General features: G+C 39.9%; 2 protein-coding genes across 2 annotated transcripts; both read left to right on the top strand.

Moving 5' to 3' along the window:
* The first annotated feature begins 4,454 nt into the window (after nt 1-4,454).
* Nucleotides 4,455-9,866, top strand: LOC133013874 (C-type lectin domain family 12 member B-like). The gene is made up of 7 exons (XM_061080962.1): nt 4,455-4,647; nt 4,926-5,080; nt 5,308-5,426; nt 5,964-6,112; nt 7,740-7,838; nt 7,926-8,114; nt 9,856-9,866. The coding sequence occupies exons 1-7, from the start codon at nt 4,455-4,457 to the stop codon at nt 9,864-9,866; spliced, it is 915 nt and encodes a 304-aa protein (XP_060936945.1).
* Nucleotides 9,867-10,952: 1,086 nt separating this feature from the next.
* LOC133013873 (C-type lectin domain family 17, member A-like) lies at nt 10,953-16,193 on the top strand. Its single transcript, XM_061080960.1, has 7 exons — nt 10,953-11,013; nt 11,587-11,733; nt 12,730-12,978; nt 13,290-13,444; nt 13,661-13,779; nt 14,307-14,455; nt 16,054-16,193. The coding sequence occupies exons 1-7, from the start codon at nt 10,953-10,955 to the stop codon at nt 16,191-16,193; spliced, it is 1,020 nt and encodes a 339-aa protein (XP_060936943.1).
* Nucleotides 16,194-18,787: the final 2,594 nt, after the last annotated feature.

Raw genomic sequence — 18,787 nt, 5'->3', positions numbered from 1 at the left:
GGTCGGTCAACTTTCCAACTTTATTCAAATGAAAAAGTGCAACATGGGATCTTTTGAAATTTGCCAAAGAATATTCACTGTGAACAAATAATGGCCTGATTAGAATTTGCTGGTCAAAGGTCCAGGACACTGTGAGCTAACTAACCTGCTTTGCTGAATAAAAAACATGACAAAATACTGACTTTGGTAACTTCCTCAGTAACAGACTTGCAACTGAGAAGGGACAATCACACCGTGTGTAATCACAAAACAAGCTGCAGCTTCGTGCAGTAAAAACATGTCACATGCAAGTTGACAAAACAAAAGTTTACGTGTTAGGTGCTGAAGGAAGAGGAACCTCGTTGGTTCTCTATGAGGTAGGGCGGAGTTGTTTTTGTTCGGTCAAGCCTTTCAAGCATCCCTTAAAGTTCATTAGAACAAACCTGCTCTCCTTCTCTGCACCGACACAAATACGACGATGAACGGAGTTTAAGGATGGAGGAAGAAAACTATTATAATACTCTAGTTTTCAAAAATGGTTGTAGTCCTCATAAAGGTAAGTGACTACTTTGAAACTCCTATAACAACAATTAGAAATCTCACTTGATAAATTTCCATGCAATAGATTTAAAACTTTCATTTTTTTTTATCAACCAGAAAACGATGAAGACTCTACAATTTATTCTACAGTTAAATCTAAAGTTCCTGCAGCGACTGTAACAAGTTAGTTAGAAAAGTGCCAATTTGAATGTTTCATATGTGATGTTGCAAAGTCTGAAAATAAAACTAAATTTGCTCCTCCTGAACTTTCTAAAACATTTTCACATCAACCTTGAAGGTTTGGGCTTTTGCCTTATAAGTGCCGCTGTGTAACTTTTAATACATAGAGCAAGAATAGGTGTTCGGGGGGGGGGGGGGGGTAGAGGATGAAAGAGGGAACATTCTCCACAGTCAGTAACTGAACCATCAAACCCATATTACTGTATCTGCTATGGTTATGACTATTACTGTGTTGCTTGACTCATGTCTGACAGTGTGTAGAACTTGTCTGGGCGGCTGGATTCCTTTTCAATCGAGCTGCTACTTTTTTTTAAGCCATATGGAGGGTCAGAATATACACAGGTCACAGGTATATCCATAATAATGTTGAAAATGAATTGGAATATTTTCACTTCCGTCAGTCAAACGAGCTGGAGGAGCAGCAGGAGGAGCAGCAGCAGGAGGAGGAGCAGCTGGAAGAGGAGCAGGAGGAGGAGCAGGTGGAGCAGCGGCAGGTGGAGGAGCAGCAGCAGCAGCTGGAGGAGGAGCAGCAGGAGGAGCAGCAGCTGGAGGAGCAGCAGGAGGAGGAGCAGCAGCTCACTCCCGGCACTTTGTCCTGCTGCTGGTGTGTTTGGGGATTCTCTGCGTCCTGCTCATCTCGTGCATCGGTGTCATCATCTACAGTGAGTTTGATTTCAACAGACTGAGTTTTTAATGACGCAGTTTACATCACATCTGGGAAACACAAAAAAAGAAGAGATGCGTAGGTGAGCTCAGCTTTTTGTGAACTGTATTTTACCGTTGACTTTGGATCAGTAATGTTGAAGTGTCCACTTCCTCCTGCACAGTATTTTCTAAACAATACCATACATCTTTACACGGATTCCTCAGCAGCCATTGGAATCAGTCAATTTTGTCGCACTTACAATTAAAATCAACTTACAGAGACTTAAAGGTTATTAGTCACAGTTATATATATTTATATTATTTTCAAATTTTCAGTTAAACAGAAACCCTGGCTCCAGCCTCCATCATTTAATAGGAGCAGTTTAAAGTAAAAAAAAAAAGGTAATTGATAGATGAATGGGTACAACAGTAAACATAATAAATTAAAAAGAGGCCATGTTAGCAATCCTAACTTACTCTGACGACCAACACAGTATCAATCCTGGTAACGTTTTTATGTCAGATTCGATATCGGCATTGGCAATCGGTCAATAAATGTCTGTTTTGATGTTGTTATAGCTTAGCTTTTGATGTATTTTGGAGTTGGCTTGATTGTAAGCCAACTCCATGGTGAAATCAAATAAACAAAATGAGACTGTCACATGACAAAAGCCTGGAAATCAGTGATGGGTAGGAGAGGATTTTTAAAAAGGTTCAGGGGTAAACCACCTGTCCACTGGACTGACCAGTCTCTTTCCCACCACCACTGCAGTCTTCGGGGTCATGAAGGCCCAGGAAGCTGTCGCAGAAAACGTCATCCACCTCGAGAAGGAAATTCATCAGCTGATGAGGGAGAAAGAAATCTTAGCGAACGAGACCGAGGAAATTCATCAGCTGATGATGTTCGAGAAAGAAATCTTAGCGAACGAGACCGAGGTGCTGACCCGAGACAGAGATGATCTCAACAGGACGCTCGGAGTCATCATGACGTTCCAAAACTTCCCAGTCGATACATTCTGCCCAGACAAAAGTGAGTATATAAAAGGACTGCATATATTTAGCTTTCTTAACAACCACTCAAAGTGATATATATATATCTATATGTACAACCACACATTCAGTCCAAAATCTTTTTTTTTCTATTTCCCTAAATCAGACCGACACAGACATTCAAACAGGTCAGTCAACTTTCCAACTTTATTCAAATGCAAAAGTGCAACATGGGATCTTTTGAAATTTGCCAAAGAATATTCACTGTGAACCAATAATGGCCTGATTAGAATTTGCTGGTCAAAGGTCCAGGAAACTGTGAGCTAACGAACCCGCTTTGCTGAATAAAAAACATGACAAAATACTGACTTTGGTAACTTCCTCAGTTACAGACGTGCAACTGAGAAGGGACACCTCACACCGTGTGTAATCATTGACCTCAAAACCAGCTGCAGCTTCGTCCAATAAGAACATGTCACAAGCAAATTGAGAAACAAAAGTTTACGTGTTTGGTGCTGAAGGTAGAGGAACCTCGTTTGTTCTCTATTAAGTAGTGCGGAGGTGTTGTTGTTCGGTCAAGCCTTTCAAGCATCTGTTAAAGTTCATTTGAACAAACCTGCTCTCCTTCTCTGCACTGACACAAAGAAGGCGAAGAACAGAGTTTAAGAATGGAGGAAGAACTCAATTATGCTTCTGTGGTTTTCAAAAATGGTGGTAGTCCTCAGAAAGGTAAATGACTCCTATGAAATGAATTGATAGAACGAACCAACTCAATATTTAACCTCACTACTTAACAACAATTATAAATATTACTTGTTAAATTTCCATGCAATATATTTCAAACTTTTTGTTTTTTCTATCAACCAGAAAACGATGAAGACTCTACAATTTATTCAACAGTTAAATCAAAAGTTCCTGCAGCGACTGTAACAAGTAAGTGATGGGAGAAAAGTGCCAATTTGTGACTTTTTAGAATGTGATGTTGCAATGTCTGAAAATAAATCTAAATTTGCTCCTCCTGAACTTCCTAAAACATTTTCACATCAACCTTGAATGTTTGGGCTTTTGCCGTATATGTGTCGCTGTGTAACTTTTAATACATAGAGCAAGAATAGGTGTTCGGGGGGGGGGGGGGGGGGGGTAGAGGATGAAAGAGGGAACATTCTACATAGTCAAAGTTACCGATCCATCACAACCCATATTACTGTATCTGCTATGGTTTTGACTATTATTGTGTTGCTTGACTCTTGTCTGACAGTGTGTAGAACTTGTCTGGGCGGCTGGATTCCTTTTCAATCGAGACGCTACTTTTTTTTAAGTCATATGGAGGGTCAGAATATACACAGGTCACAGGTATATCCATAATAATGTTGAAAATGACTTGGAATATTTTCACTACCGTCAGTAAAAGCAGGTGGAGGAGCAGCAGGAGGAGGAGCAGCAGCAGCACACTCCCGGCACTTTGTCCTGCTGCTGGTGTGTTTGGGGATTCTCTGCGTCCTGCTCATCGCGTGCATCGGTGTCATCATCTACAGTGAGTTTGATTTCAACAGACTGAGTTTTTAATGTCGCAGCTCACATCACGTCTGGGAAACACAAAAAAAGAAGAGATGTGTGAGTGAGCTCAGCTTTTTGTGAACTGTATTTTACTGTTGACTTTGGATCAGTAATGTTGAAGTGTCCACTTCCTCCTGCACAGTATTTTCTAAACAATACCATACATCTTTACACGGATTCCTCAGCAGCCATTGGAATCAGTCAATTTTGGTGCACTTACAATTAAAATCAACTTACAGAGACTTAAGGGTTATTAGTCACAGTTATCTAATTAATATTATTGTCAAATTTTCAGTTAGACAGAAACCATTGCTCCAGCCGCCCTCATTCAATAGGAGCAGTTTAAAGTAAAATCGGAAAAAAACGTAATTGATAGATGAATGGGTACAACAGTAAATATGATCAATTTAAAAGCACGTGGGATAATGAAAGAGAATATTTCTCCACCTGTGTCCACTGGACTGACCAGTCTCTTTCCCACCACCACTGCAGTCTTCGGGGTCATGAAGGCCCAGGAAGCTGTCGCAGAAAACGTCATCCAGCTCGAGAAGGAAAATTACCAGCTGATGATGGAGAAAGAAATCTTAGCGAACGAGACCGACGTGCTGACCCGAGACAGAGATGATCTCAACAGGACGCTCGGAGTCATCATGACGTTCAAAAATGTCCCAGTCAATAAATTCTGCCCGGACAAAAGTGAGTATATAAAGGGACTGTATTTATTTAGCTTTCTTAATAACAAGTGCTTTATATATATATCTATATGTACAACCACACAGTGAGTCCAGCCCTTAACTCACAGATATACACTGAGAATATAGATATATTTGTTTATTTAAGGTAATAGCTCAAATCTGCCATGCTCATATAATAAAGTGTAAATGTCAGTAGCCGTTGCCAAGCCTCTCAAATGATTGTGTTTAACTATGGCAGCGATTGTAATGCGTCAAACTTAACTTCTTTCATGAGTACAGCGTGTCAGCCATGCCGGGAGAGTTGGATCCCGTTCCAGGATCACTGCTACCTGTTTTATGACCAACCCCCTCGTTGGAAGACATGGACAAAGGCACGAACAATTTGTCGAAACAATGTTGCAGACCTGCTTGTTGTCGACAGTTTACAAGAGCAGGTGAGCTCCATCGTCATTAAGCCACAATAACACAGAGATTTAAATAGATTTTTAAATTGCATAGCAAAATTGTGCTGTTTAAGAAATGCTGCATATTCACATTGCAAACAAAATACAACTGGAAACAATTGTGTTTTGTAAAATCAAACATATGGGAGGTGGAGGGATTTTAATGTTATCTCACTATCAATGAAAGAAGTGTGAAAGTTTTTAATGATCACTTTCAGGAATTCATCAATAAGCACACCAAGTACTACTTCGACAAGAATCATGCATATTGGATGGGATTGCGTCAAAATGGGGACAAGAAGTGGATCTGGCTTGATGGACGCAATGAGACTTTGGGGTAAGAATTGAAACTGAGCATCTTTCAGGTCTCACATGACGAGAACGGTCCAGCAGTCAAATAGCCAATAACACACTCGTAGATATCAGTCCTGTGAATGTGTCAGAGTTATTCCCTCTGAGGTTATGTTTTCACCCATCTGTTTGTGGGTTTGCCTGTTTGTAAGCAAGATTAACTAAAAACAACAGGACGGATTTCCACAGAACTTGGCAAAAGGATGTGGGATGAGTGAGGGGAGAACCCCCAAAGAACTTTGGTAGGGATCCAGGAATGTTCTCTCACTTTCTTTGACATTGCGAGAGGGCGTTCTTGAACATATTCCTTGATTTCCTGGGGAATACTTAATAAACCGAGGACAAAGTCCTGCAGCCAGCAACTGGTAAAGATCTATTTATGATGGGATGTATTGGTTCATAAATTAGGTGCAGATTGTCAGAGTACTTGAGTTTTCCTTTGACACATTGAGGGCCATTGGAGTTAGTTGGTATTATCTGTAAAGTTATTAGAGGTACTGATGAGCATGTTCTGTGTTTGCAGGTACTGGATTCAGGAGAGAGTCAAAAACACTGGTAGCTGTGCGATGACATTCCCTGGGCATAATGCGACAGCCAGCCGGGGCCCATCAGGGTGTATAATGGAGAACAAACTCATCTGTGAGCATGAAGCCCTCATCAGGACTCCAGTCAGTTAGCATATTGGGTTTTCTTGTTCCAAACTTTGCATGCAAATTGAAATTTACAAAACTGTTCCACCAGTGTTTGGAAAATGTAAGTGCACACGAAACACACAAAAAACAATAATGGATACAACATAAGGAAAAAACCAAAGGGTGTTTGGCGTGCAACTGTTATTTTTATGTATCTATGATTTTGTGTAAACATGCATTTTTATTAGCTACTGTGTACGATCAATTTGGATGAATATATTTTAATGTGTGAAAAGTGTGAAGACAAGAAGTCACAACCTTGTTTGCACACTAATTAATATCTGGTCATTTACAAATGTATTTATACAAAATGTCCTGCATGCTGATGCTGCCATCTTGTGTCGATAACCTCATTTGACAGCAGAGTCTAGTCGTGAGTCAGTCTCAGCTGTCATTCAAAATGTTTCCCCTTGTTTTTATATCATCAAATAAAAACCCAAATCAAACTTATCATAAACATATACAGTTAAACAAACATCAGTGTGATAAGAACAATCTGAAATGACAGAAACCATCTTTGGTTCTTTTATTTGACATGTGACTTTTTAGTAGCTCCATGTCCATTAGAGGGTGAATGAGACGCTTTGGCTTCACTTTTAGGGGATCCTTCATGACGCCCATCTTTATACACAGTCTATATACAGCCAGACCACCGATGTGATGCTATATGTATAGTATTTGTATTAACATATTAAGAAATAAACATGGGCTCTTCAAAATAAAAGCAACCTTTCCAATAACAACCAAAGTAAAAGAAAGAAATTACTGTTTCACAACATTCTCCCCAAAAAGAGGAAGTGGAGCTCATGAAATCAGCCTCAGTTGGCTTCTCTGAAACCGGACTACAGTCAGGACCACGCCTCTTTTTGCAACGTACCACAGCAGCAACAACCCACTAACGCCAATATGCATTGATCCGCTTTGGACCGGAGAGAAGCTGTGTTTTCACTGCTGGTTTCCACACAGCCAGTGACGGCCGTCCCCATTCAACCGGCTACAGGCAGTCAGCTTCTGTCTCTGACATGTTAACACCAACAAATTACCTTACAACTGAAAACAATGGGGCAAAAACGTCAGAGCATCTTCCAAGACTGACGGTAACTGTAAGTCTTATATTCTGAAGTTTTTATTCTACTTGAGGAACCTGATGCTCAGGTATTGCACTTCACTACAGATTTGACTTAACTTGGCTGTTTCCATTTATCTATATTCCAATTTATACCAATATAACGTGACAATCTGTAGCCACAAAGACATTTCATATATTTGTATTTTTCCGTTATAATTTTAACCTTTTTTATATAGCACGTTTGAAAACGGGGTTTACAAAGTGCTTTGAAAGACACAGGAAACTCATTCACATCGAAAAGAACAATCAATAAATACAAGTGATAAGAAGACAGAATCATATAAATACAAATAAAAAGAATATGAACATGAGAAGAAGTCGATCCCTGTACATGAGGAGAAAGTAAATGCAGGTAAAAAGAATGAAGGTGTTAAAACAAAAATAACTTAGAATTTTTATTTGACATCTATAAACCAACCCAGTATCATCAGAATTTCAATTAACTTAATATCTTGATTGTTTGTTTTTCTTCTTCTAGAAACAGGGACGAAACTTCTGCACACTCTGCTGCTCCTGGTGACAGCAGCGTTTGGGATCATCTGCATCGTCCTGGTGTCGGTCGCCATCGTCCTCAGAAGTGAGTCCGTCCGTCTGTCCCTGCTCTCCACTGCACTTTGACCCTCACTGACTGAGATTCAGACAGTAAATCTTTCCTGTTCTGCAGCGACATCCCTCTCGTCAGAGCGACACATGCAAAATGCAGCAGCTCAGAATCTGCAGCTGCGGCAGGAGAAGAACGACTTGGAGAGACGGAGCAAGGAGCTGAGCAGAGAGAGAGACGGACTCAACTGGACCATGGAGGTCATCCTCCAGTACCAAACCTTCCCAGTGGCAACCCACTGCCCGGAGAAAGGTGAAAAAACACCTCGCTTTTGATGCAAAGATGATGTTTTCCCGTGTTTCTATTCCTCAAACCTCAAAGCTTTAGGCTCCTAAATTGTAAATGTTAGTTTTTATCCTCTTGATTTTATCACCCTCGTCCAGGACAGTGTGTTTTCACTACTGTGTGTTGGTCGCTTTGTTTGTCAGAGGGTTTATGCAAAATCTACACAAGGGATTTCAATGAAAATTATATATATTATATAATGCATTGTATATATATTTTGATGTATACAGTAAACAGCTATGGTTATGACTATAATTGTGTTGCTTGACTCTTGTCTGACAGTGTGTAGAACTTGTCTGGGCGGCTGGATTCCTTTTCAAACAAGCTGCTACCTTTTTTCTGAACATAATAATCATCAACCTTTGAAGAATTGGCTGAACAGTCGTGACTTCTGCAGAGCAGAGGAGGCAGATCTGGTGGTGATTGAAAGCTTGGAGGAACAGGCAAGACCGATTCTATCGATTTCACTTACACGCACCTCTGTCCTCATGGATCAGGGCTGGAGGATGTGCTCAGGTCGTTTACTTTACTACAAGTACCACAATGAGGCTAGTAAGATACGATATCATACCATATTATACCATAAAATAAGATAATATGAGTACTGAGTAAAATCTTTATTTGAGATTAACTTGTAATTCCAGCTAGCCAGTTACATGAAGTACTTTAAAACGGACACGAATAAATATACTTAGAAACTAGAGGTGGAGATACATGGTGTTCAAAAGTGTGAACACAAAAGATGATTTGTTTGAATATTTAGAGTTAAGACATACTTTATAATTGTGTAAATGAAATTCCATTTGCAATTTTTTATTGTTTCTAATTTTATTTCACGTGTCTCTAACCCTGACTGATAATTTTTTAATGTTCCTGTTTCTTGCATCTGTATTTTCATCTGTATTTCACTTTCTCGATGATTATTGTCGTATCATTGTGGACACATGACAGATGACTTCTCTCACAACTGTCTCACAAATGTAGGAATTCATCAACAACCCCACTTTGGCCTCTAATGATGAAAATCACGCCTATTGGATTGGATTGATGAGGAAGAAGGACGCGGGCACTTGGATGTGGGTGGATGGAACCAACGTCACTTTCCAGTAAAAACACACTAATCAAACGTTTCTCCATATGTCATTTCAATAAGAACGAGCCTGGCCCCAGCTCAGACAAGTTATCATTACCCCGAACAAGCGGATGATTCAGTCCCAGCGAAGCCACACGAAGTAAATGTTTTATTCGTCCCCCCCGCCCTCACACCTTGGAGGTTAACAGAAGGCAACGTTTCACCTCTGAAACATTGGCTCCCTATGTAAGAAGCCAAAGCATCTTGATCGTGACATGGTGGCTGGCTGCAGCATAGTTCCTAAACCCCGCCTCCTCCGTGTTAGTGGATGGAACATGAACCAAACTAAAAAAGTCAAAGTACACGTTAAAGGTTCAGTGTGTGGAATTTAGTGACATCTAGTGGTGAAGTTACATGTTGCAGCTGTACACCAAATGTCTCCAAATGTGCCGGATGGCAGCGTTCATGTTTCCTCCTGATTTCTGAATAGTGGGAGGAAGTGGAGGCACATCATTTATCTCTGTGTACAGTCTATGGTTTCAAGTCTTCAGGCTAAGCTAAGCTAAGTTAAAGTTGCTTATAATTTGCTGGGAATGGTGTGAATCTTCTCATCTGAATCTTTTCTTTCTCCACTAGGTACTGGATAGAAGGAGCAATGGACTTGCAACGAGGGCCTTGTGCTCTAAGTGTCGTGCCGATGAGCTGGCCAACTGGAAAAGGTTGTGTTGCGGCATGCTGAAACGCTGTATCTGAGAAACAAGAGCCTTAAACAAACCGGATTAGGAAGCAGTTTCTGTTCAAATAAAAAGGAAATATAAAGCCGCTAGAAACTTGCTTTTTTGTTCACTCATTTGTGTTTTACACATTTATTCAAAGGGTCTGGTCCTACAAACATTGTTTTGTTTATACTAAATGAAGAAGATAAGGAAGAAAATTTACCTTTTAATGTCAATTTTGTTTATTATCTATCTATCTAGCTACTGATTCCACGAATGTCTGTCTGTCTGTATGTGGAGCACAAACTGAAAATATGGAAGGGCACTATTGACATTGGTGCAACTTGGACATATGATACGTTTAACATATATAAACTTTGAATAAACTGGCGACCAGCAGTCTGTCGAAGTCAAAGATGAAATTCTTTGAAAACCTCGGGTTAACTGCAGCTGTGGTTTGCAACTGGGTCAAAACCACCGGCAAATCGGTTTGGTCATTTTTTTTCTATTTCCCTAAATCGGACTGACACAGACATTCAAACAGGTCGGTCAACTTTCCAACTTTATTCAAATGCAAAAGTGCAACATGGGATCTTTTGAAATTTGCCAAAGAATATTCACTGTGAACCAATAATGGCCTGATTAGAATTTGCTGGTCAAAGGTCCAGAACACTGTAAGCTAACGAACCTGCTTTGCTGAATAAAAAACATGACAAAATACTGACTTTGGTAACTTCCTTAGTTACAGACTTGCAACTGTGAAGGGACAACTCACACCGTGTGTAATCACAAAACAAGCTGCAGCTTCGTCCAGTAAGAACATGTCATATGCAAATTGAGAAACAAAAGTTTACGTGTTAGGTCCTGAATGAAGAGGAACCTCGTTGGTTCTCTATGAGGTAGGGCGGAGCTGTTGTTGTTCAGTCGAGCCTTTCAAGCATCCGTTAAAGTTAATTTGAACAAACCTGCTCTCCTTCTCTGCACTGATACAAATACGACGATGAACAGAGTTTAAGGATGGAGGAAGAACTCAATTATGCTACTGTGGTTTTCAAAAACGGTGGTAGTCCTCAGAAAGGTAAGTGACTCCTATGAAACTCCTATAACAACAAGCTGAAATCTTACTTGATAAATTTCCATGCAATAGATTTAAAACTTTTAGTTTTTTTTATCCACCAGAAAACGATGAAGACTCTACAATTTATTCTACAGTTAAATCTAAAGTTCCTGCAGCGACTGTAACGAGTAAGTTATGGAAGAAAAGTGCCAATTTGAATTATTCAAATGTGATGTTGCAAAGTCTGAAAATAAAACTAAATTTGCTCCTCCTGAACTTTCCAAAACATTTTCACATCAACCTTGAATGTTTGGGCTTTTGCCGTATATGTGTCGCTTTGTAACTTTTAATACATAGAGCGCCTAATAGGTGTTCAGGGGGAGGGGGGGAGTGAGGATGAAAGAGGGAACATTCTCCAGAGTCAGTTACTGAACCATCAAACCCATTTTATTGTATCTGCTATAAAAAAAAGTTATGGTGTTGCTTTAAAAGACAATAATATATGGAAGTCATATGAAGTGTCAGAATATACCCAGGTCACAGGTGTATCCATAATAATGTTGAAAATGAAAGGAATATTTTCACTTCCGTCAGTCAAAGCAGCTGGAGGAACAGTAGCAGCAGGAGGAGCAGCAGCTGGAGGAGCAGCAGCGGCACACTCCCGGCACTTTGTCCTGCTGCTGGTGTGTTTGGGGATTCTCTGCGTCCTGCTCATCGCGTGCATCGGCGTCATCATCTACAGTGAGTTTGATTTCAACAGACTGAGTTTTTAATGACGCAGTTTACATCACATCTGGGAAACACAAAAAAATAAGAGATGCGTGAGTGAGCTCAGCCTTTTGTAAACTGTATTTTACCGTTGACTTTGGATCAGTAATGTGGAAGTGTCCACTTCCTCCTGCACAGTATTTTCTAAACAATACCATACATCTTTACACGGATTCCTCAGCAGCCATTGGAATCAGTCAATTTTGGTGCACTTACAATTAAAATCAACTTACAGAGACTTAAAGGTTATTAGTCACAGTTATATATATTTATGTTATTTTCAGTTAAACAGAAACCATGGCTCCAGCTGCCCTCAATGAACAGGAGCAGTTTAAAGTAAATTTGGAAAAAAAGGATATTGATATATGAATGGATACAACATTAAACATAATAAATTAAAAAGAGGCCATGTAAGCAATCCTAACTTACTCTGACCATCAACACAGTATCAATCCTGGTTACATTTGTATGTCAGATTCGGTATCGGCATTGGCAACAGGTCAATAAATGTCAGGGACACCACATTTTCAGAATTTTCAGTTTAAAATGTTGTTGTCAGTAAGGAGGAAACATTTTACAACCTTATCTGCTGCTGCGTTTCAGGACAATTTGACATTAGAGAGCAGATAGTTGGCTGCGTCTTTAAATCCAGACAGTAAAGGTCCAGTTCTCTGAAAAGAAACGAGTTGGAAAGTGGGACATATTGTTATCAAATAAAGGGTATAATAGGGTATCATAATTGTTATGTTGATAATAAGAACGATAATTATTTTATTTGTTTTGATGTTGTATTTTGGAGTTGGCTTGATAGTAAGCCAAATCCATGGTGAAATCAAATTAAAAAAAAGGGGACTGTCACATGACAAAAGCCTGGAAATCAATGATGGGTAGGAGAGGATTTTTAAAAAGGTTCAGGGGTAAAGCACCTGTCCACTGGACTGACCAGTTTCTTTCCCACCACAACTGCAGTCTTCGGGGTCATGAAGGCCCAGGAAGCTGTCGCAGAAAACGTCATCCACCTCGAAAAGGAAAACGTCATCCACCTCGAGAAGGAAAATCACAGGCTGATGATGGAGAAAGAAATCTTAGCGAACGAGAAAGAAATCTTAGCGAACAAGACCGACTTGCTGACCCGAGACAGAGATGATCTCAACAGGACGCTCAGAGTCATCATGACGTTCCAAAACTTCCAGGTCAATACATTCTGCCCAGACAAAAGTGAGTATATAAAGGGACTGCATTTATTTAGCTTTTTTAACAACCACTCAAAGTGCTTTATATATATCTATATGTACAACCACACAGTGAGTCCAGCCCTAAACTCACAGATATACACTGAGAATATAGATATATATGTTTATTTACGGTAATAGCTCAAATCTGCCATGCTCATATAATAAAGTGTAAATGTCAGTAGCCGTTGCCAAGCCTCTCAAACGATTGTGTTTAACTATGGCAGCGATTGTAGTGTGTCAAACTTAAATTGGTGATATTTAACTTCTATTTCTCGGCTTCTTTCATGAGTACAGAGTGTCAGCCATGCCGGGAGAGTTGGATCCCGTTCCAGGATCACTGCTACCTGTTTTATGAGCAACCCCCTCGTTGGAAGACATGGACGCAAGCACGAACAATTTGTCAAAAGTATGTCTCAGACCTGCTTGTTGTCGATAGTTTACAAGAGCAGGTGAGCTCCATCATCATAAAGCCACAATAACACAGAGTTCTAAATAGATTTTTAAATTACATAGCAAAATTGTGCTGGTTAAGAAACGCTGCATATTCACATTGCAAACAAAATTCAACTGGAAACAATTTTTTTTTGTAAAATCAAACATATGGGAGGTGGAGGGATTTTAATGTCAATGAAAGAAGTGTGAACGTTTGTGATGATCACTTTCAGGAATTCATCAATAAGCACACCAAGTACTACTACACCAGTGATCATGCATACTGGATGGGATTGCTTAAAAATGAGGACAACATGTGGATCTGGATTGATGGACGCAATGAGACTTTGGGGTAAGAATTGAAACTGAGCATCTTTCAGGTCTCACTTGATGAGAACGACCCAGCAGTCAAATAGCCAATAACACACTCGTAGATATCAGTGCTGTGAATGTGCCAGAGTTATTCCCTCTGAGGTTATGTTTTCACCCATCTGTTTGTGGGTTTGCCTGTTTGTAAGCAAGATTAACTAAAAACTACAGGACGGATTTCCACAGAACTTGGCAAAAGGATGTGGGATGAGTGAGGGGAGAACCCCCAAAGACCTTTGGTAGGGATCCAGGAATGTTCGCTCACTTTCTTTAACTTTGCGAGAGGGCGTTCTTGATTTAAATTATTATTATTATTATTCAAGCAGATTCAATTCCTGCAGCCTGCAACTGGTGAAGATCTATTTATGCTGGGAATTAATCGGTTCAGAAATTGGGTGCAGATTGTCGGAGTACTTGAGCTTTCCTTAAACCCATTGAGGGCCATTGGAGTTAGTTGGTATTATCTGTAAAGTTATTAGAGGTACTGATGAGCATGTTCTGTGTTTGCAGGTTCTGGATTCAGGAGAGAGTCAAAAACTCTGGTGCATATGCGATGACATTTCCTGGGCATAATGCGACAGCCAGCTGGGGCCCATCATGGCATGGATTTCAGCTCAAATTCATCTGTGAGCATGAAGCCCTCATCAGGACTCCAGTCAGTTAGCATATTGGGTTTTCTCGTTCCAAACTTTGCATGCAAATTTAAATTTACAAAACTGTTCCACTAGCGTTTGGAAAATGTAAGTGCACAAGCAAACACACAAAAAACAATAATGGATACAACATAAGGTAAAAAACAAAGGGTGTTTGGCGTGCAAGTGTTAATTTGATGTATCTATGATTTTGTGCATTTTTATTAGCTACTGTGTACGATCAATTTGGATGAATATATTTTAATGTGTGAAAAGTGTAAAGACAAGAAGCCACAACCTGGTTTCCACACTAATTAATATTTGGTAATTTACAAAAATATATATACAAAATGTCCTGTATACTGATGCTGCCATCTTGTGTCGATAATCTCATTTGACAGCAGAGTCTAGTTGTGAGTCAGTCTCAGCTGTCAATCATAATGTTTCCCCTTGTTTTTATATCATCAAATAAAACCCAAATCAAACTTATCATAAACATATACAGTTAAACAAACATCAGGGTGATAAGAACAATCTGAAATGACACAAACCATCTTTGGTTCTTTTATTTGACATGTGACTTTTTAGTAGCTCCATGTCCATTAGAGGGCGATTGAGACGCTTTAGCTTCACTTTTGGGGGATCCTTCATGACGTCCATCTTTAAACACAGTTTATATACAACCAGACCACCGGTGTGAAGCTATATGATGAAGTATTTGTATTAACATGTTAAGAAATAAACATAGGCTCTTCAAAATAAAAGCAACCTTTCCAATAACAACCAAAGTAAAAGAAAGAAATGACTGTTTCACAACATTCTCCCCAAAAAGAGGAAGTGGAGCTCATGAAATCAGCCTCAGTTGGCTTCTCTGAAACCGGACTACAGTCAGGACCGCGCCTCTTTTTGCAACGTACCACAGCAGCAACAACCCACTAACGCCAATATGCATTGAGCCGCTGTGGACCGGAGAGAAGCAGTGTTTTCACTGCTGGTTTCCACACAGCCAGTGACGGCCGTCCCCATTCATCCGGCTGCAGGCAGTCAGCTTCTGTCTCTGACATGTTAACACCAACAATTAGCTTAAAACTGAAAACAATGGGGCAAGAACCGAATCACGTCAGAGCATCTTCCAAGACTGACAGTAAGTGAAAGTCTTATATTCTGAAGTTTTTATTCCACTTGAGGAATCTGATGCTAAGGTATTGCACTTCACTACAGATTTTACTTAACGTGGCTGTTTCCATTTATATATATATTCCAATTTATACCAATAAAACGTGACAATCTGTAGCCACAAAGACATTTCATATATTTGTATTTTTCCGCTATAATTTTAACCTTTTTTATAGGGTTTACAAATTGCTTTGAAAGACACAGGAAACTCATTCACATCGAAAAGAACCATCAATAAATACAAGTGATAAGAAGACAGAATCATATGAATACAAATAAAAAGAATATGAACATGAGAAGAAGACGATCACTTTACATGAGGAGAAAATAAATGCAGGTAAAAAGAATGAAGGTGTTAAACAAAAATAACTTAGAATTTTTATTTGACATCTATATACATGATATTTCAATTAACTTAATAACTTGATTGTTTTTTGTTCTTCTTCTAGAAACAGGGACGAAACTTCTGCACATTCTGCTGCTCCTGGTGACAGCAGCGTTTGGGATCATCTGCGTCGTCCTGGTGTCGGTTGCCATCGTCCTCAGAAATGAGTCCGTCCGTCTGTCCCTGCTCTCCACTGCACTTTGACCCTGACTGACTGAGAGTGAGACAGTACATTTTTTTCTGTTGTGCAGCGACATCCCTCACGTCAGAGCGGAACATGCAAAATGCAGCAGCTCAGAATCTGCAGCTGCGGCAGGAGAAGAACGACTTGGAGAGACGGAGAAGGAGCTGAGCAGAGAGAGAGACGGACTCAACTGGACCATGGAGGTCATCCTCCAGTACCAAACCTTCCCAGTGGCAACCCACTGCCCGGAGAAAGGTGAAAAAACACATCGCTTTTGATGCAAAGATGATGTTTTCCAGTGTTTCCATTCCTCAAACCTCAAAGCTTTAGGCTCCTAAATTGTAAATGTTAGTTTTTATCCTCTTGATTTTATTACCCTCGTCCAGGACAGTGTGTTTTCACTCCTGTGTGTTGGGCGCTTTGTTTGTTAGCCGGTTTATGCAAAATCTACCAAATGGATTTCCAAGAAAATTGTTGGGAGGATAAACATGGGCCAAAACAAGCAGATGATTCAGTCCCAGCGAAGCCACAATAAGTAAATGTTTTATTCGTCCCCCCCCGCCCTCACACCTTGGAGGTGAACAGAAGGCAACACTTGATTGAGCAAACCGAGTTCGGCTCATCTTCTCTTAAAGGATAAAAGAACACGCTTTCAATTTGATGACTTCCCGACGTGATTCTTTAAGAGAAGCTCTTTAAGACAAGATCCTGAAGAGAATCTTTGACCAAAAAGACCGGAGACCACAAGGTCGAGGCTGCTCCTGTCGATTCTCCACATACTCAAACTAAAAGGTAAGCAGAAAACCTGTTTAAACAAATTCTGTTTAGTAAAATAGGCATTGATTTAGATTGTGAGTATGCGGAGAGGAGAAGAAGATAATATGTGTAGTGTCTTTGGGAGGCAATGAAGGGTTTCAGCAAACCAATGTGAAATAGAGGGACAATGAAAAGTGATGTTAGAAACTGAGGAAATGAGAATGAAATAGAAGTCCCAGATCTTGGCGCAGAATACAGTAAATTGACGATTTAAACAACAGTTTGCAAATATTGCAACCTAAAATAGTTAGGGTGAGGTTTGAGAAAAGGGGTTAGCCTGCACTAGGAAAGTGAGGGACCAAACAGCCAAACACATCGTTGTTTAATCGGACCTAAAGATAGAGATTCAGGTTGCAGGATTACAGTGGGATCTGGAGACGGAGTGCCGGTTCTGACGGGGACAGGTGCTTATCGCGCCAGATGCACTGTTGAATTGAGCCTGAAGCAAATATTAAGAAGGGATCAGTGAAAATAATGTGAGCTGAACGCGCAGCGCTGTTATGACGAGACCAGACGCTTAACTGAAACCGTTTTTGGATCGACCCTTAAATCAGAAGTAAAACGGCTGTGAAAATATTGTAATTCTGTACGTGGCATCTTGCTCCGACGGGACCATGCTTAACTAACCAGATGCAACGTTCGATCAAGCTTAAAATTCGCCGTGTCGCCGTGCGACACAGGTAATCAAATATGATGAGTTTGCACCAGGACCTGTTCTGACGAGACTGGACCTGGGCCACAGACTTTACCGTTGCCTGTGTCGAGCCTAAACATTTAAAGACGCCAAGATCATAAAATATTATTACATGTGAGCTCGATTGGTTTGTTTGTTTGTGTGTTTCTTTTGTGTTTTTGTTTTAAGGTTTTTTCCCTCTCTCTGGAGAGGTTTTGTGTTGAATAAGGTGTGAATGTGTGAGTGTCAGTGTGTGTGAGTAGGAGTGTGTTTGTCTGTGGACAAGAGAATGAGACAAGAAGAGGCAAGGTTGAACGAATGAGAGAGACAGAATAAGAAAAATAGGAATTAGAATAGAGGTATATGCCTGCCATCGGATGTATGTAGTATGTATGGAAGGGAGGAGTAAATGTGTTTAGGACTTGCCAAAGAAAGTAAAAGAATGTTGACTGAAGGTTTGAGAGATGAAGTAAAGACGAGAAAGTTATGTGTAGGAGGAAGAAAGATCTACAGGAGCGAGATGAAGCTAGGCCAGTGATATCTTGCTCTGAGATGGATAATAGAACGTAAAGCTTGAGTGGTCAAGAAAGTAGGGGAAGAGATGTGGAATAGAAAGATTTCGTACGTGCACAAGAGGAAAAAAGGGAGATTTTGTATTTGGGAGTCAGAAGGCCATCTGGGGGAGGCAAGTTGAACCGGACAGCTCGGGTAACAACGTGGGTCTGTGTTTGTCCGTTGGTTCGTTTGTTTTTTAATATTGTTTCATTCAGAAGTAAAGAATCCAATCATTTAAGATATCTTATTTTATTTTTACCTGAGACAGCAGGGATAATAGTAAAGACCAGTTTAATACTTCACAAGTTATTAATTTGATTCGTAATATAAATTCAAGGATGAGTGATTAACAAAATCACATTAAGGTTTCCTTTTAAAGCCCATCTCTAAGTACAGTTAATGTGCAATGTTTTTTCTTTTCTTTCTCTGTTTGTATTTTATTTAAGCCACTTACACCCATACAAAAGTTTCATCCGCAACTGTGGCTTTGTGACAATGAAGATAACAATGTTTTTTGTTTTTTAGTCTGGAGAAGTTGCTGCTCTGATGCAATGAGCCCAGTGAAAGTTA

Source organism: Limanda limanda, chromosome 11 (genome assembly GCF_963576545.1).
Source record: "Limanda limanda chromosome 11, fLimLim1.1, whole genome shotgun sequence".
NCBI classification, from domain to species: domain Eukaryota; kingdom Metazoa; phylum Chordata; class Actinopteri; order Pleuronectiformes; family Pleuronectidae; genus Limanda; species Limanda limanda.
The sequence above is the reverse complement of the archived record's forward strand: the minus strand, read 5'-3'. Positions and strand labels throughout refer to the sequence as shown.